The sequence below is a fragment of the Corapipo altera genome, unplaced genomic scaffold (genome assembly GCF_003945725.1).
Source record: "Corapipo altera isolate COAL_440 unplaced genomic scaffold, ASM394572v1 326, whole genome shotgun sequence".
In the NCBI taxonomy this organism is placed as follows: Eukaryota; Metazoa; Chordata; class Aves; order Passeriformes; family Pipridae; genus Corapipo; species Corapipo altera.
In genome coordinates, this window is record NW_020884945.1 from 1,737,687 (window position 1) to 1,757,349 (window position 19,663).

Below are 19,663 nucleotides of genomic sequence, written 5' to 3' on the forward strand. Positions count from 1 at the left end.
GGGAACAGACATGCCAGGAAGTGCTGACTCCCTGCAGTCAGCAAGAGGGTGGCACTATGGGTTTATAAACCCTGGAGCCAGGCTGGGGTCTGGGGACAGAGCAGGAGGGGTGGGTGCTTGGGGGCAGGTGCAGTACAAAGGCCTGAGGTGTTTAGAGGTCTGAAAAACAAACTGTTGGAGGAAGAGAGTGTCTCGTGTGATTGAACAGACTCAAGTGAGACAAGCTGCTCTTGGAGGATCCTGAAATGGTGTCGTGTCTTCCTGAGCTTCTCTTGTACACCCTGGGTGCTGAGTGCTCACCCTTCACCTTAAACCTGACCTCACTGTGGTGCCAGAGTCAGAGAGCAGGACAAGCAAATATACCTGTTTTCTTCTGTTCTTCTTTCCTGATATCAGCTCAGAGATGTTCCACCCCTGAGCTGTAGCAGGGCTGGGCTGCAGCATCTCTGGAGGGTGATATCATAGTGTGTTCACACGGGGTTGAAGCTGAGGCTCTTCTCTCCTGCTCTGGGACATAGTGAGGGTTATCAAATGCAGAGGAAATTCTCTCTTCAAGTGAAGGACTGGGAGATCTCTCCAGCATTCTGCAGTCCCCTATGCTTCACTCTTTACCACTGAAAGGTGCCTATTACCTTCCCTGCTAGAGCTTGGCAATGCTCTACTACCTAGATCCTGTTTCACTCTCTGCAGGTAGAGCAATACCAACCTCATTAAGCAACAAACCTGAGTGGAAAGGCTTCCTCCCAGCCTGTCCAGGGGCAAAACATTAGCACTGTGCCCAGTTCCAGCAGAAAATACCTTTCTTTGCCCACCTTGGGGCACACACCTGAAAACAAGTGGCCTGAAATGTGACTGGCATCGTTGGAAACTTGGAAATGGAGGCAGAGTCCTTGAAAGTCTCAGCTCCGCTGACCTGGTGAACTAATCCCAACATTTAACCCTCTGCAGCCACATTATCCATAATATGGATTTTGAAGAAATAAGATTTGTGAAGAGAGAAGGGCTGGAAGACTTCACGAGCTGCCTGTTGGCACTCAGCAATTAGTGCTGGACAATATGTCCCAATTAGGGCACTATTAACTTTCGTTCTCTGGAAATTCAGCCATTAATATTACTAATAATTCTCCTGACCTCAAAGTAATTGCAGAACATTAAGGGAGAAAACTGTTTCTAATTAAGTAATTCTCAATCCTTCTGTTTTCCCTTTTTCTAAGCCTTTTTCTGCTGGCCTGGTGTGGGGCTTGCCTGGCTTGGAGACAGGACATGTGGCAGGGCAGAAACTGCTGTCCCCCTGCTAAGAAGCAACATTCCTGGACCTCTTCAGCACTTAAAACCCCAAAGTCTGGACAAACCATAATCCTGCACTCTCTAGATCGCTTCTGATGGGAAATCTTTGTTTCACTGCCCAGTTAACTCCTCAGAAGGACACGTCCAGAAGCCATCAGTGGTCCCCGAATCACAGAATCACAGAATGGTTTGGGTTAGAAGGGATCTCATTCCACACCCCACCATGGACAGGGACACCTTCCACTATCCCAGGTTACTCCAAGTCCTGTCCAACCTGGCCTTGAACACTTGCAGGGATTGGGAAGCCACAGCTTCTCTGGGCAACCTGTGCCATTTTCTCACCACCCTCATAGGGAAGAATTTTCCTGATATCTGATCTAAACCTACTCTCTTTTAGTTTAAAGCCATTATCCCTTGTTCTGTCACTCCATACCCTTGTCCAAAGTCCCTCTCCAGCTCTCTTGGAGACCCTTAAGGTTCTGGAAGGCCACAATAAGGGTCACCCCAGAGCCTTTTCTTCTCCAGGCTGAACAATCTTAATTGCTGCAGCCTTTCAAATGCATCACTGCAGGTTAGAAAGCAGCAGAGCTGCTGGAACATCAGCTCCCTCACACTTGCTCAGCATTTGGTCTTTCCATCAGCTCAGGATTTGATCACAGAGCTGAATGAAAAGGGAAATATTTCCCTCTAGGAAAGCTCATGAGAATGATAAAACAGTCCAGACTTCTCCCAGCTTTGTGTGGGGAAGACAAAGAGATGGGAAGGAGCTGAAAGAAGATGAAAGCTTATCTGGAAAAAAAAGTCAACTGACCTGCCATATTTCCATGGGCTTTCCCTGAGCAGGAGGGGCTGAAGGGATGCCTTCCTGGAGCACACTGAATGCCAGGCACAGCCCCAGAGGCTGCCCCTTTGATGCTGGTTGGCTCCAGGAGGAAAATGCTGGTGGTTTTTGATTCCTTCTGCTGCAGCCAGCACTGGGGTCTGGGCTGGGACAGCTGGGCAGGGAGGAGAAACGCAACTCAGGAGCTGCTGGGAGCTTGTTAGGAAGGAAACAAGCAAGGAAACAGGTAGGAATGTTCCTCTTCCCAAACAGGGAAGAAGCTTCTCCTTGTGGGGTGGGAGGGGGTGGGGAATCACAGAAAACTCAAATCCTTGCAAACAAAAGAAACAAAAAGGTGGAGAAAGGGCTGGATCCCGTTGGGGTTTCTGCTGTGCAGCATCAGTGACCCAGCCCTGGGGAAGCCTCAGCGTGTGGCACGTTCCTGCCAAGCACCCAAAACGGTAATTTAACAAAAAAATGGTGCTGGCTCTCGTGATCTGAGAGCTCTGCCCCTCCAAATGAGAAGCCAGTGGAAGTAGTCCAGCCCCAGACTGTGCCGGGGGCCTGCAGCGATGGTGCCTGAGGGAAAAGCAGGCTGAGTGAGCCCTGTTAACACGGGAACCTACCGGGGAAAGGGCTGTGTGCTGCCCAGTGCCCCGCCCCGGCACTGCCGCTCCGGGAGGACGGTGCCTGGGTCCTGCTCAGCACACGAACCCCCACAACACCCCCGCCTCCACCTGCCCCTTCGGCAGGAGGGAAATCCCTGCTCTGTCCTTTTGTGGTTCGCCCCATCAGCAAAGGGAAAGCAACCAAAATATTGAAACAAAGAACTGAAATGATGCAGACGGGAAGGGTTCTTTCTAATTTTTTGGTTCTAATTTTCCGCAACAGGAAACAGAAGGGTAGAGAAATAATGAAGTTCCAAAACTGCCCACGTACGTTTAAAGAATGACTAGGGAGGAAAAGAAAATTTCATCTTGCACAATGAGGTTCTCAAAATTACCAGTTTATATAAATTGTATGTATTTACGTGCGTGTGTGTGTGTGTGTAAAAGCCTTATATTTAAAAGGTTAGTGCTGCTTTTGGCAAGGGATCAATGCGAAATTTTCCTCTCAAGTTTACTTCCAAATTACAAAGTGAAGATTATCTTATTCCAACATGTCACTAAACATAAATAGTGCTTTAAAAGTACCTTTACCAGCCAGTCTTTTGCTGCCATTTTATATTACTCTTTCTTGCAAAATTCAGATAAATGTTCCAGAATATATAAAATGCTCAAATTTTGTCTCGGGGAGCAGGAAGGGGAGGCACAGAGCTGTCTCTAGGAAAGGTCCTGTGGTATTGCGGAGTCTTGCTTTTCTCCAGAGGTATTTAACAGCAATAACATGCAACACTTTACAATAAATAGAATAATGCAACCCTTGGGACTGTAGTGTACTCACAGTGCCCTGTTTTAGCTTCTGACTCCCTTCTCCCACCTGTGGGGCTGTCATGGAAACAACCACTACCTGCATCGCACTTAGTGAGGATTTGGAGCGAAGGCCCTTTTTCACCTAAGCAAACCTAAACAGCCAACCTCTCAATTTTATTTCCCTTTTAAGCCCCAACCCCTGGCATGCCAACAGCAGGTAACAGGATTGCAGGAGATGGCTTTACCATGCAGGTGTCCCAACAGATAGATCAGCGGGGCAGGGGCTGGCGCCGTGTCCGCACGGAGAGATGGTTATGGGAGGTGGTTTTGTACAAGTCACCACACTTCCACGACAGGCAAGGGGGTGTGAAATCCCAAATGCTCCCTGCGTGGCTGCTCCCCAGGAGGCAGTGGTTGGATCTCTGGCCCCGCAGGGCCCAGCCCGTCGCGCTCGGCGGGGTTTGGGCAATGCCCAACCCGTCCCCTCACACCCGTGTGCACATGGCCCACGGTTGTTTTATCAAACACACCAGCCCTCTGCCAGCTTCTGTAGCTGGGGCGTTCTGGCTGGCTGGGTTTTTTTTTTTTTTTGGTCTTCTTGTTTCTACTCTGGCATGCCAGAGAGATTTATAGAAACAACATCAAAAGGCCTGAGAGCAGAGGGGATGGATGTGCTGAGCTGACCACTGGCCTCAGATTTGTAAAGCTAGTATTTATTACAGCAGGGGAGGTGACAGCTATGTTAAGATAAAACTCAGTGATAAAAGTCAACAGTGAAAATGCATCAAGGCTGACCACTTCCAAGCAGCTTCCCCGTAATCCCTGCTCCTTCCTTCCACCCCTGGGATGAGAGAGGAAAGATAAACTGGAGGCAACAAAATGCACCAAAAACACATGAACAAAAAGCACACGGGCCTGTTGAAAGGTTGTGATGTAGAAAATACTCTCAGGACTGAAGGCTGCTCACCCTCCAGGGTGCTGATATCCTCAGATGTCTGAGAAAGGGTCCAGGCATCAAAGGAGAGGCGACTGCACTGTCACTGCAGCTCAAAGTGCTGTTAATCTGGCTATTGAAAGGTGTGAAAGCTGTGGGCAGCTGCAGGGTGGGCCAGAGGGAAAAAGTAAAACGGGATGCTTGAGGAAAAAGACTGGAATGTCAATTATTTTATCCTGTAAAATCTCTAATTAGGAGTCAAAAACTTAAAGAGAGAGGCTGAGCAGCAGTGAGGAGTAGGTAAGGTGAAGATTGTTTTTGGTTTATATTCAACAAGCTTTTCATACTAAGAAAATTTACTGCAAAATAAGCAAAGCAGTGGAAAAAAGTTGAAAACACAGGATCAATTCTTTAAAAATATACAGGTAGACATTTACAAGGCCTCTTGGTGCATATTTACACTGACTATTTTGTTTTCTTTCTTAGAGTTAAAGCTGCCATAAACCTTCAAAGACTTTAGGGCTGTTTCAACAGCTGAATTACAAAACAGCTCAGTCACATATTACAAAATAAATCCGATGGTTCAAATAAAGAGAAGAAAACAATGCACGTGATTCACTTCAATATAGAGTTATATAGGAAATATCCTTCTCTTGGCACACTTTCGACACCTGTGAAATGGCAAACTTTTAGTACTGAATTTATACTTTGATATTTTGGATCCTGAAGAGAAGCAGACAACCGGTCCCCTGTTAGACCACGACCCTGCTGGAAGGGAAACTGGTTGAAGCCATTTGCACCCCAAAACTCCTCCTCTACAAATGGAAGAGACCAAAATGACCAGACTGGCATCCTGGGTGACAAGACAACCTCTTGGGATGAGCCCTGCTCCATGGCCAAAGCCACAGGGCAGCATCTTCCCCAGCTCTCTCCAGAGGCTCCAGGCTGTTCTCCAGTTATTTCAGCATCTCCACTGTTGAGCCTGAGCACAGCCCAAGCTGAACCAACCAAGTGTTCCAACACTTCAGAACTTGAGACAACATGGGTTCTGCTCAAGTCAGGGGGCAGCTGGTCATCTTTTCCTTATATCTCCATGGTTTAGCACACCCCTAAAGCTACAGTCAGACAGCACAATGCAAACCAGTTGGGTTTCAATGCTTCTGAAAGCCTATGAGATGATATTGGTGGAAGCCAGACTCTAGAATCAACTTAGAATAAGATCTTTTTGAAAAGAAATGTATTTTCTTCATAAATACAGTACAATTACATTTTACAATTTTTTTTTTACTTCCTAGACATAAAACCACTAGCTTTTACAAAAGAGTTCCTATACAAATACATGAAAAGAGATCCCCCTCTCCCCACAGCCCCCTGTCCGCCCGCCCCTGGCATGGAGCAAACCCACCAGCAGTGGTGCAGTGAATCCTGGGATAACCTGTGCCAGTCCTAGGGAGGGACACAAACACCCCCAGGGTTTTGCCCACCCTGACTGCACCGAGTTCTGGTCCCTGTGGGAAGAGCCCTCGGCCTGGCCCAGCTGTCAGGATTCACTGTGCAGGTGTCACACATCCCGCTCACCACTGCAGGCTCCTGGAGCAGGAGCTGCCCAAGGAAATGGGTCTGGCCTAAATCTCTGCAAGTCCCCTCACTCAGGCAGTCTCAAAACAAAGCAAAGCTTCTTTACAGCAAAGCTGCTGCAAACAGCAGCAGCACAGGCCACATGCACAGAATTTCGCCTCATAAGACATGCTGAGCTCAGTCCCCTGTGCAGACTCCTGAGGAGCAACTCACACAACCCCTTGAGTCCTCAGACACAAAATTGCTGCTCTAGACCCCGCCAGGAGCTGCCAGGCAGGAGCTGTGTAAGTTAATAACAACACTGGGCCAGGTGGGAACAAAAGCCTCTGGATCTCAGGCAGTTCCCCGAGCCGCCAAATCCCAAAGGAACTGCCCAAGGGAAGGACTTGAGAGTTTAGCCATTCTGTAAGCAGTGAAAGGAAAGAGGAAACATAACTAAACTTAATTTTCTTGTTTCGCTCTACAAAGAAGAATATGTGGCTTTCTTTATAAAAAGCTACAATTCTGCTTCTAATACCCGAGTTTAAGAAAAACTCTTAGTCTAAAATTTTGGTTTGCAAAGGTCATTGCAATCATTGTTAAAAATCACTTTCTACTAGAAATAAGCTCTACAGAAGGCAAAGGAACTAGGTGTGCAGTTTGTCTCCTTAAAGCAGTTTCTGTTTAAAAACACAATGAAGATCTGTACAGAGACTGAAAGCTATAGTACACATCTTCCTCAAAGCAAGGGGCTCGTTTACATTCACATCAGGACGGCTCGGAGGAAGCTCGAGGGACAGAATTACATTCCTGATGGCTCCTAGTTTGTCAGCACAGGAAAATGACCTCCAACTTCCACATCAAAAGGTTTTCGGGGTTTTGTTTTTGAAAGAAATAAAAGCTACAAAACAGGGCAAAGAACCTGACCTGAACAATGTAAATCTGCACCATTTTCTTCCAATGTTACTTCCACAGGCTCTTGCCAAGGCTCCTGCAATCCTGATGGTTTGGACTGTCAGCGACCACCTGGCTTCCATTTTTGGAGGAGACAGTTGCTGTCCATCATCTGCATTTTATTCACAGAAAGCTATTATGTCAGATTTTTTATTGGTAAAAATAAATCACAGTGGCACTCTGAAAACAATGAGCTGCAACAACCAATTACATTTACCTAAAGAGACAATATTGACTGGGGAAAATCAGTTTTCTAAAAGAGATTTTACCTGTAAAGGATCCAAATTTCCCCAGATGTTTTAGAATTAATGTGAATCAAGTGAGTTGGAACCTTTTATCTATAGCCCTACGGTTGTAAAACTTCTTTCACACTGTTGAGAAGTATTTGTAAAGATGGAATATAACTTTTCCTGACTTTAAAAGAACAGAAAAGCACTCAAACCTGCTCTGAGACAGACACTCAATGGCATTTTATCTCCCTTGTTCATTCTAAGCCAAAACCACAAAATATAATATATTTCTGCTGCAATGGCAAAAAGATGGGACACCTTGAGCTAATGAGCAAATCTCCTGCATTTCCAACAACTGTGGAGGAGGAAGAGAAATCACTTCAAATCATCCGGGGTGGACATAACTTCATATAATAGGATGGGATTAAGCCAAGAGAAATAAATGTAAGACATTCTCAGGGATGAGAAGGAAGAGGCTGTGGACAGTTTGCCTACAAAAAGGCAAACTCTATGAAGTTTGCCTACAAAGAGGAGAACTGATTCAGAGGGAAAGAAGGTCCATAACTGTCCAGAGAGATGTTGTCCCATGTGGCACAGACAGTCAAAGCCTTGAAGGGCAGCTCTGAAATGTCTGAAGTGGTGCTGGAAGGGGGTTTGTGCTGCCTGCTAGAGCAGTGACTGCTAAAGCCATACACACTTAGTGCATCTCTTACCTTACACACTTGGCCATCTCTGGCTTCTGGGGGACTGGGGATATGGCCTGAAGAACACTAACAAGGAGCAAATCTGCTAGAAATTATGGGAAGTGTTTTCCTTGCAGCTGACCTTTAGGCACCACCAAGTCCCTTGTGCAGCAGACAGAAGGCACCTCCTTTCCCCTCCCAACCCTCCACTGTGAAACTCATGTGGTGTCTGTTGATCTGATAAGGCCATTTCAATTGAACATCACAGCAGTAATGTCAACTAAGGAAGAATCAAAGACATTCACTAACTGTTTGATGATTAATTGCTTGATTTCCTTATTTCTGAGGTGAAATGATCAGAAACAAAAATCTGGCTACTCTAATGCTGCATAGAAAGCTGAAACTAGCCAGGCTCCCCATGTGTGAGCACTGGCTAAGGAAATATTTTAACATTCAAGTACAAAAAGAATAGTTTTTAATAGAAATTAATATTGAAGTGTTTTAATAAAATGCAAAGACAGTAACAAAAAAATACTCATGTACTTCTATTGGTCTTAATATCTCCTTATAGTATCTGTAACCAAAGCACTGCTGTGCTAGTTCCCAAAAATCTGAAAGTGAATCTCATGACTTAAATGTGTAACTTTCTTCTGTGATGCCTCTGGGACTTTAAGCCACTCTCTCCAGTTAGATGAACTAAAAAAGTATTTTGGAAGGAAAGAACCTTCCCTCTGAATCTCTACATAGAGTTTCTCTTTAAAGCTCTACCTCTGAGGCTTTGCTATAGGACAAAGAATCCAGTCTCTCCAAACAGGAGGGACATACAAAGTAGAGGGGCATTTGAAAAATAGAAAAATCTGCTCCAGAGAAACATCTCCACAGATGTAGTAGATTAAGTTGCTAATAATGAAAAGCAACAGGTCTTCCCACTTGCACTATGGTAAATTTGGAGTAGTTCCACCAAAGCCAATGGAATTACAACGACAGAAATCTGATCTAACAGATCAGGACCAGGCCTGTAAACTCTCCTCTTTTAATTTATGTAAAACATGAATGCAATATATTATTTACTATCCACTGTACAAATTACTGAAAAAGTACTTAAGTATAAAAGTGTGGCAAATCTTGCAATGAAACTAAAAATGTGAAATGCAACATAAATCACCGGAGTAATTTTTTTTTTAATAAAGAAATAATAAAGAAAGAAATTTGGGAAGTAAAAAAAAAAAGTTACTACACTGAAAATTGAAATCTTTTCAGCCTGTGAATATGAAATACCTATTCTGAGTTCTTACACTGAGAGGAAACAGGATCACAGCTGTAGTGGTTTATAAAAGCTTCTCAGAACACCTGATTCTAAAACCATTAAGTGATGCTCACGACAAAGTCCCTGGTTCTAATCATTAAAAGGCCATGAAGCTCAACTTACTGCATTTAAGCTGGACATGTAACCAACACCTGTGAGAGCAGGTATTTCTGTTTAAGAGACTTTAAAAATACTGAAATGCAATCTCAGATGTAGCACACCTAAGTTCTAGGGTTTTTTTCCTCCAGATATTATCAGATATGGTATTTAAAAAATAAAGGGGGAAACTTGCAAAGAAAAAGTGTTATGGTTTTTTATAATTTAGAACAAATTATAAATTAACCTGTCCATACTTTTGAGACATAATATACAAGAGCAAACAGATGACTGTTCTTTTATTACTCAGGTACTACAATTTTTCCCAGTAAAAATGTCTTTTAAAATTTCTTGCTACTGTTATCCAGCTCAGATCTTGGTACAGGCTTTCAGATGAGGTATTCTACCATCTCTCCATCTGGAAGGTCCTGCCCCATGGTCTGAACAGGGGCTTTTCTTTCAAGAGTGCTGGAGTGGAAGAGTGGCCCATCTACATGATGAGGAAAAACAAGAGAGAGACAAGACAATTATAACAAGAGAGTTGTAATTTCAATGAGGTTAGAAATATGACATTAACATTTTAAAAGTCATTTTCTATCATTGGCCAAAGACAGCTAACAACTTATTTCATTTTTAAAAATTCCGTTCTCTACGTATGTAGCCAGACAAATAAAGATATTTTATCAAATTCCCTTTGGGTACCTCCCACTGATACACAAATCCACACAAAACTGGAGTGACTGCATTTAAACCAATGCAGTCAGCATAGACTTTCACCACCAAACCTGTCCCCATCTCCCTCGATACCCATTCAATAGCACAGCATGGGCAGGGTGCACAGCAGCCCAGCCAAATGCACTCTTCCATAAAGAACAACATCATTGTAATGTGTCTGTAAGGAGAAGAGGCAAGGTTGTGTAATCTGCATTGATTTGGCAGAGTGGGCTGGAAAATGAGCAGCTCTTGCCAGCTCAGAGCTCTGTGGGAAGCAAATTCAGCTTCTGTGACAGTCACTGTCAACTGGATCTGCTTGTGCCAAGGCTGAGGCTGGTCCTGCGACCAGGGCAGTGAACTAGACAGTTCCATCATGATAGTTCCCTTTCCTTCTTCTTCCTCCCCTTTTCTGAGTCCACTTGTCTTTGAAAACCTACTCAATGCAATGGCCACTTTCAACAGCCCCTTTTCATATGCTGTTAAACCCCACATGCTGCTCACACTGACTTCAGAGTCAGCACTGACTCAGACACTGTCCTGGGATTTGCATCTCCCTGTTCCAATTCTCGGATCTCACTGTACCTCTCTAACCAGTGTGTCCATGCTTATGCTAGCACTCTTAAAGCTTTTTTTCCTTCAGAGCATTTGAGACCTCTCAGAACACTGCCGTGCTTGCCCCCAAAACCCACCTGCCCTCACAAAAACTAGCCCTGGTTTTCCTGAACTGAAAAAGGGACATCAGGGCTGCCCCACAGAGCAGCACTGATGGTGAGTGGGCAGCAGGGACCCCCCTGGGACAGCAGCTGAGCCCTGTTACCTGTTTTCTCTGCACTGTAGGTCAAGCTGGTGCTGGGGAGTCGTCCTGGGGCAGGAGCTGCAGGGGAAGGTGCAGCTTTGCTCTGTTCACTTCCCCGGTCTGTCTGGGTGCTGCAGTCTCTGCTGCCTGTTTTTGAGTGGGCTGACAGCAGTGGTGTGGAAGGAAGGACGGGAGAGGGGGTGGAGGGAATGGATTCGGAGCGATATTCTGTTCCCAGCAGAACACCTTCATGGAAAAAGGGAAGGAAATGTCACAATCACAGAAAACTAACTGGCATCAGTTCCTGTGCCCCTCTGCAGGACTTGCTCTAGGATCTTGAAAGTGCTCCATGCTTCAGGAGACAGCACTAATTTACCTTTCCATAGCACCTTTCACCACTGGGTGCTGAAGCACCTGAGGAATAGCAGTATCCTCGTGTTGCTGTTTGCAGGTGGGTACTAAGAGTTACCTGGCTCTAAGCACTGGCCCATCTTTGGCAGGGTAAAACTGCACACTGAAACCACCTGCAACAGGGTCTCATTCACATTTCAGGGTCTTTTACTCTCAGAGGGGCCTAACTTCCTCCCTGGAAAAAAAAAAAATCATCTAGGATTTGCTTTGTTACAACTCCATTTCTCAAAACAATGCTGTTGAGCCATTCCAGATAGGAGTCATGTTAGTGCAGGCACAACACTACAGGATAGAAATCCTGATTAGTATCTCTGCTCCTATTCAAGGAGAATTTACACGTCCAGCCAGCCACAACACCCAACCAAAAGCAAGTGCTTGAGAACTCTGAAAACTGTATCCCAAACATCCCTAATGTCAGGTACCAAACTGGGAATAAAGATCACACATTTTAATGAGAGAGCCTGAACATCAGAAGTCACTGTTTCCCAAAAGTGATTAAAACAAGCAGCTATTCCAAATGCTTCCCATCTTGCTTGCAGTCAGTTTTACTGCATGCCAGGCCAGCTGGTCTGTCTGTCTAACACACCTTCCTCTGCTGCTCCTCCTCCCCTCTAAGCAGTGACCTGCATATCTGAATTGCCACTGGTACTTGAAAATTACCCAGACTGCCTTTCCAGCTCTTGTCCTCCCTCTTCTCCTCCAGGATGGGAGTGCTGCTCAGCGTTGAGGAGTGGGACAGCAAGCCCGAGCCAGCGTTGGAGATGGACATGAGGGACTTGGCAGGTCTCATGGAGCTGAGCTGGTCTGTCTTGCCAGGCTCCTTCCGGGAGCGCTGCTGCAGGACTTTGATCATGGCATCCTTCTCAATGATCTGAGCATGGAGAGTCTTAATCCTTTTTGGGAAGTAAAATGAACAATTTATGAGTCTCCTGTCTCCTTGGACTGAGGCCTCCCCATGGCTGTGACCAAGACCCTCTTAGGCATTTTGGGAGGTGGAGAGAGGATGACAGCGAGATTGTTGTCCTGGACACTGGCTGCTCACTGGCCCACAGAGCAAATTATGCACAAGAGAATGCACTGAGACACCCACCCACCTTTGGCTCCTGGGAGCTGCTCTAAACAGCCATGGAAGTGGCTTTGAGACAAAGCTGAGAGTTATGGCCAGGACATGAGACCAACAGAAAGAAGAGCATTATTGACACACTCTGGGGAGTCTGCACTGGAGCTAACCCCAGGGAAAGCAGTTCTGTGAGACTGTTAAGAGGTGGTGGAGCCTGGGGTCTGATGAAGACGCCCTGAAGAGAGAAGAGGAACAAGCCAGATGCAAAAAAATCTAAGACAAGACTTTTTTGCATTGGCCCTCAGTATCAAGACAGATTTTGGATTGCTATGTAGATACTTCCTTGGCCAGATGAGTGTGTGTCATCCTACATCGTTGCTGTTGGTGAAGATACAAGAATTGCTGGTTCTGAGGTGTCTACCCAGACAATTAATGTAAAATCCCTGTCCCAAGGAAGCCAGATAGGGCCAAACTGCACTTTACCTTCCCTCCATGTCAAGACATCTCCTGTTGGCAAGCAGAATCTCCTCCTCCTCCTTCTGGATGCGAGCTTCCAGTGAGGTGTCATAGCTTGGGTTGGGCGAGTGGCTGATCACTGTCGTGTCCCTGAGAACAAGCAATACAGCAGATCAAGGACCTGATATCTTTGCTGCTTTCCTCCTAGCAGCACAAAATCATTGCTCAAAAGTAACAAACAAGAACATCCACTTTTTATGAGTTTAAGCTGGCTCAGTGTCTTCCAAAAATCCAACTCCCAACTTCATTAGTGTCCTAATGAAGATTAGATTATAAAAACATGCAAGTCATTACAACAATATCCTGTGCATCTCAGGCCAGTCTATAATCTAATGTAGATTAACTGCACTACTGTAAAGGGATCAATGAGACAAATCCAAGGACATGGGGAAAGGGAAGGATATAGAACACCAGGTGTTTTTCTTCAACTGAAATAGCACAAACTTCACTGCAGATATAAAGCTTTTTCCCTTCCCCTTCCAGTAGTATCATACAGGGAATGTGAGTATCAAAGGGAACAAGGCATGGAAGTTTCTTAAGCAGTCCTAAGCAGCTTGGTCCAAAACACTTGAAATGGGCTGAAAACAGTTTCAGGCTCATTCTGTGCAGTGCCTGATGTTAACACTGTCATAGTTGTTCAGTCCACTAACCAAAACATAATGAGTATTTCATTCTACTTGTGAATGTGAAGGGCATGAGAAGGTCATTTACCAAATAAACCCAATGTGACCCAGATTCCTGCCTGTGCTCTAAAGCATCCTTCCTGCAACCTCAGGATGCTAGTTCCCACTAGGAAAGAAAAGGGAAAGAAATCTGTACACAGCGTAGATGAGGTTGCCCCCAAAACTAGTGGAAGCCCTCCCAGCAGCTAGATGGAAAAGCAGAGGCTGGCTCTTTCCTGACTGGACAGCATTTTTGTTCATTTAACAAAAGCTGACCAGCAACACATGCCCTCTCATTCCCTGATAAACAATAGACCAGGCCCCTACTTATCAGCCCATGCTGAAAATATAACATGGCCTCTAAGGGCAAGCAGCAGCAAAAGCCTTTAGGGAATCTCTAGGGAGGCAGAAAACAGTGCACAAGAAGCATCAATATGCTGAAATAACAGCTTGCTTCTGGAGCAAGATAAGATAAGTCTTTAAACGCTAACACAGCAGCTCGGCAACTTCACCCCTGTAATTCCAGTATGATCTTACAAGCTGGAAAGCCAGTAGTGATAACAGCCCTATCTGGATCTGGCTCATGAAACAATCCACAGTAAAATCTGCCATCAAGAACCATAAACTAGAGAGCAATGAAATTCCACGTACGCAATACCCAACACCAAGGAGCTGCACTCCAACACAGCTCCTGTTCACCAACCAGCTGAGGCACTCGGGCCTATTTACAGCCATAATAATTGTTTCTGTGCAGTTGTCTTGGAATGTGAGCTTGTTACCAAATTTCAGACACCCTTCCCACCCCCACAAGCAGTGCTCTCCATACACAGCAGAATGTTTTGAGCAGAATTTCCTAGTAGATGTTTCTGGTTAGTAACCATGTTGAGGACAATACCACAAAATAATTTGCAAAAACATTCTGGAGAACAAGGAAGCCATTCAGGGTGAATGATGTGAATCACCAAGCTCACCCCATCTCACATGACTTCAGAAAGGACTGATTCCTGCTTTAAAAACAAAAAAAACAAGCCCTTTCTCATACACCTATTTTTGAATCAACAGCTTCTAGGAATGGCTCAGAACAATTCTAGTCTGGAAAATGGTTCCTGCACGTGGAGGAATCTTCCTCTGGAAAAATGTTTCTAATTGCTGGCAATTCCACAGCTCCCAGAAAAAGCAGCCAAGCTCCACTTACAAGAAGAAGTCTGAGGAGCCGTTCAGAACACAAGGCAAGCGATCATGGGAGGGTGGTATGACAACATTCCTTGGTGGGAAACATGACATTCAACTGGAAAAAGAAAACAATCCCAGTACTATGAAAAGTCTCATTTACCTCTGAGCAGCCACAGTTGCAGCTGCATCCAAAGCAAACTGTCTCATCACACTTTCCTCCAGGTATTTCTGTTCCCACTTGGTCATGTCAGCTTCCAGAGCCAGAATCCTTTCCTCCTTCTCCCGCAGGAGTTCCATGAGCGCCGTGGCGTTGTACTCGGAGACGTTGGCAGCCTGAGATGTGCCCTGACGCTGATTCCCGAGAGAAAAAAAGAACAAAACCAAAAATAGAACTCTCAGGATGCATCTGTAAGAATCAGGGTCGGTTGGTCTGCTTTTTATTTGAAGGACAGAGGCTGCTCCAGAGCAGCACTGCTTTGACAAAAGAACCTCCCAAGTGAAAACCCCCCAAGTCTGTGCAATGTTGGGCAGACTAATAAGCAAATGTCTGAGATAGAAAATACTCCTAAGGCCTTTTTCCATGTGCAAAGCCCAAAGTATGCATCCCAGAGCTAGATCATGCTATTCAGGTGTGATGTGTACAGCCCATCCATGATGCCTAAAGTAACATGGACCTGCTTCCAACAGTGTTTAGCAAACACTACCTAGTATACAAGAGCTATCACCCCTTTTAAAAAATACATCCAAAATATTTTTAAAGGATTTGGTCATTAAATTAATATTATCAGTGTATACCTGGGGATTAAGTAGCTGGGGATTAAAATAATTCATTTCAAAAGCAATATTTGGAAGACAGGCAGTGTTCCCTTTCAAAACAAGAGTGGAGATTTGCTGAGCTAATAGTTCAATGGATAATCTGGGATTAGCAGGATATTTGACTTTAAAAAAATTTTAAAAAAATTTAAAAGAAAAGAAGTTGGGTGGACAAGCTTTTTTAGGCTCAGCTCAGAATTTTTAACCATGACAAGAAAGCAGTTTATTTTGTTTACTCAGGCTCAATGTAAAAAGTTGTTTAGAGTTCTTAATCTTCCAAAGGTAACACAGAAAATTTTATCAAATTACTGTAACTCCTACTAAAACCAATACAAAAAACCCCAAGTAAGATTTAAATATCCATTTGGATGCAGAGGTGAAAACTGGGGGATAAAAATAACCTGAAAATAGATGTGATTTAGAACACAGGCCTGCATCCTATTTCTAGTAAAATTTACACACCTGACAGCTCACCTGTGTTTGACCCAGGTTGAAGTAAAACTTCACATCCAATTCATAACACCCCTGCACAATCTACTACTCATTCATCCTTTTCTCTGAAAAAGACTCACATTACACCCACAAGAATATAGTCTACATTTCCATCAACTGCATATATAGAATTGCTTTAGTCTTGTGTGGGTTTTTTTAAATGTAAAAGTTTTTTGAAGGGCCTCTCTTCAGACCAGTTGTTAATGAATTTTATATGAAATTCCAAACTGTGAACAAGATAATAAAAATAATTTCAAAGCAAATCTAAATATAACCAGGATACTTAATGATAAAACAGCATCTAAGCTATACAGCTGTGTCTGCACCCCGGCACAGGATGGATCCCCTATTGCTGCTTACCTAAAGTTTCTGATTAAAATAGTACAAAATCAGGTAAAACCGATAAAATAGCCAGCAAATCCATGACTCTAGCTAGCAAAAGAAACATCCCTTAATAATACAAGATGACAAAAACCCCACTGCCCTTCTTTTCTGTGTGGTGCAGGGTGTGGTGTGCAATCCTACGAGAAGCCCAGTCCAGCCCAGGGGAACAGGGGTACCTGCTGCATCCTCAGAGACTCCAGTTCCCTCTCCAGCCGTGTCCTCAGCCTGTGTTCCAGCTGTTCCCGCTTCTCACACGCTGCCTGCAGCTGAACCAAGGCCTGCTGCATCTTCTCCACCTTCTCTACATAGACCTGCTTCTTTTTGAGCTGAAATAAAGGAAGAAAATGCAACATAAATTAAATAATGAGAATGAGTGAGTGAACTTCTGGCTTTGCACAGCAGCCAGGAGGATGTCCAGATGACCTGCAGCACCTGAAGTGAGCCTACAAGAAAGATGGAAAAAGACTATTTACAAGGGCCTGGAGTGACAGGACAAAAGGGAATAACTTCACACTGCCAGAGGGCAGGGTTAGTTGGGATATTAGGAAGAAATTGTTCCCTGTGAGGGTGGGGAGGCCCTGGCACAGGTTGCCCAGAGAAGCTGTGGCTGCCCCATCCCTGGAAGTATCCAAGACAGGTTGGATGGGGCTTGGAGCAACCTGGGCTAGGGGGAAGTGTCCCTGCCCATGACAGGGGTGGGACTGGATGGGATGGGTTTTAAGGTCCCTTCCAATCCAAACCATCCCCTGACTCTATGATTCTATGACTGCTGTCAGGGAGCCTCAGACTCCAGCTCTAGACTCAGCCCTCAGGATTTTACAGGTCTGTCCCATCTCTGCTTTCCTGATGGGTATATTTGTCCTTTTTGTCCTCGGCAAGTCCATAGTAAAGATGGGGAAACTGAGGAAAACACCTGTTGCAAACTTCTGAGAGCAGCAACAGACCAGAAAGGGCACCTGAGTTCATAATATTGTTTGAGTGAACTGACACACGTTTCCAAGGTAACTGCAGCAAAGACAGTGTTTAGAGCTGGTCCACAATCTGGGAACACTTTCAGTGCAACACTGAAAATTGCTGGCAGTGTTTTTACAAGGTTATGCAGAAACTGATTCAAAACTTGTAGGATCCTATTCCAGTTCCATAATAATAAAATAATAGGATGAAAGCACACACCAGCCATGTCCTGTGCTCTCCCCATGCTGCAACCAGGTTTATTCCAGCAGCCTGGAATAATCTTGGCCCAGAGTGACCTGAGAAGTCCTGCTCTGTTCTTGCCCCTGCCCTTCCATCCTCCTCCATCATTCATCCTGCAAACCAAGCTGTCTCACAATAAGCAACAAAAACTACCATGCTGAGCCCCCCAATAACTGTACTAGCAAGGTTAATACACAGTTCAGGCAGAAAAAACCCAAACTAATATATGAATAAACAAAAAAAAGAATAAAAACACATCCAGGGCCCAGCTCAATTTTAATATAGGGAATACTGGACACCTATGGACATTACTTTCTATTAAGGAAAAGACTAACAATTGCAATTAGCTGGCCTTCTGCAGCAAATCTGGGATACTGCTTTTGTAGCTGTGATTGTCATAAACCCTGAAACACAAAAACAGCAGGAAGCAGGCAACTTTTCCCAACAGTCGGAGCTGAAGTCCAGAGAATGCAAAACACAGACTCCCTTATGTGAGTTCAAAGAGCTGCTCTACAGCTTCATGGAAGAAAAGTCCACTGAGGGATATTACAGACAAAAGACACCACTTTGGGCCCAGGAAGTCCTTCTTGGAAGTGGAAAGTACTCTGGGAAAGTATCACTGCTTGTTGGCCCCATTCTGATAACGCTCCCGAGGAATCTGCTCTAAGTTTCAGCAGACACAGGATACTTTGATCTGAACAACACGAGCCATTCTTACATTGCACCTTTGTTCCAAAAAGGTCTTATCATGTGTTTCTTCAAAAATTTTCCCTTTTCTCACTCCTCGTTCCTCGAGGCAATGCAGAGATTGCAATGTGAATAGTGGAGAGAGAAAAATCCCCAAACACTATTAATCCCAGACATGGTATCCTTTTCTTCTCTTCATAAAGTCAGCAGGCATCTAATCTCACAGCATGAATGTTGCTGCCTTAGAGGATTTTCCCCCCAACAAGTATTTTACAATAAAAGTTACAATAAACAGTGAGCAATCCAGCCAAAGGGCTTCCCACCAGTGCATGTACAGTAGAAAGGTATTTTTATTCGATTGCTCAAGATTTCAAGCTTGTTTGGAATGGGAGGGACAAGCAACATTACACTTAGATTAACAGCAGTCCAAAGTGGCCAAAAGAGAGAAACTATGGGGTTAGCAGCAGAACCTAGAAATGGAGAGCACCCAGTATCTTGGATTTTGACCTGGACAAGAGTAAGGAACAACCTGATAAACTCACTAGCAGTGAAACAGTATGCATCAAGCTGAATAATAATATCGTGCAAATCAGCTCTCCTCCCCCTCTCTTCTGGACAGGGGGATAAAAAAGTTGAGGATGAAGTGATGCACATTTGGTCTCTTATTACCTACTACAAAGCATTTAAATTTCTGAAAAGTTTTTTAACACACAGGTAAAATCCTCCCCTGCAAAAGCAGCCGCTGACAACATTTTACTGGTTTCAAAATGAACAAACCTGAGTATGGGTATGTGTGGATAAATGTTTTGGCCTGCATTCAAAGAACACCAAGAGACCAGCCAGAAAACAGAACCAGGACATAGAAATTCCACTGAAACATTCACTTTGAAAATGCTCCCATCAGCCAAACCTGCAGGTGGAAAGTTGCAACACAAGCTGTTGCCCAACTTCCTGCACTGCCTGCACATGCCTGACTTGGGCACCAGACCCAACGTACAAGCACAGCTTGTTCAGTGGCTTTGCAGAAAGACAACATTTTCTCCCCCTTCATAAGATACACCTCATCTTCCAGCATCAGGAAGAATTAGGAATGTTAGAATATTTGGGACTTGTGTATTTTTTTACCAATGTAAAACTGAGAATTAATTCAGGAATTCCTTAAGTAATTTTCAGGTTTTTGGAACCCAGATGTTCCATAAGCTTTAAAGGCACGGATGTGCTCCACACAACTCAGCTTTCCTAATGTCTTTTGTCAGAATTATCCTTTATCTATAAGATTGTTTCATTTCACACACTTCCTGCACTGTCAACTCACTGCATATTCTGGCACTTTCATTTCCAGCTCTGCCACTCTGTGAGTATTCGTGAGAACAATTTACCCTTCTGTGGACCAGGACTCTCCAGGAGTGGCAGAACTGAAATCTAATTTTTATATTTTTTATTTCTTAAACTTTATGACTTCATCTGTCCTCTCAAAGTAAA

At 44.4% G+C, this 19,663-nt stretch overlaps 1 protein-coding gene across 3 annotated transcripts in view; it reads right to left on the reverse strand.

Annotated features, from left to right (window-relative positions):
* Positions 1–8,362: 8,362 nt before the first annotated feature.
* Positions 8,363–19,663, reverse strand: part of AMOT (angiomotin) — a 59,943-nt gene continuing 48,642 nt past the window's right edge. For all 3 annotated transcript variants that reach the window (XM_027662329.1, XM_027662332.1, XM_027662330.1), the window contains 6 exons: positions 16,477–16,626; positions 14,772–14,962; positions 12,744–12,866; positions 11,861–12,093; positions 10,811–11,035; positions 8,363–9,769 (listed from right to left, as the gene is read on the reverse strand). In XM_027662329.1, coding sequence (XP_027518130.1) covers positions 9,669–9,769; positions 10,811–11,035; positions 11,861–12,093; positions 12,744–12,866; positions 14,772–14,962; positions 16,477–16,626 — 1,023 coding nt within the window. In that variant the 3' untranslated portion in view covers positions 8,363–9,668. The remainder of the gene's footprint in view (positions 9,770–10,810; positions 11,036–11,860; positions 12,094–12,743; positions 12,867–14,771; positions 14,963–16,476; positions 16,627–19,663) is intronic.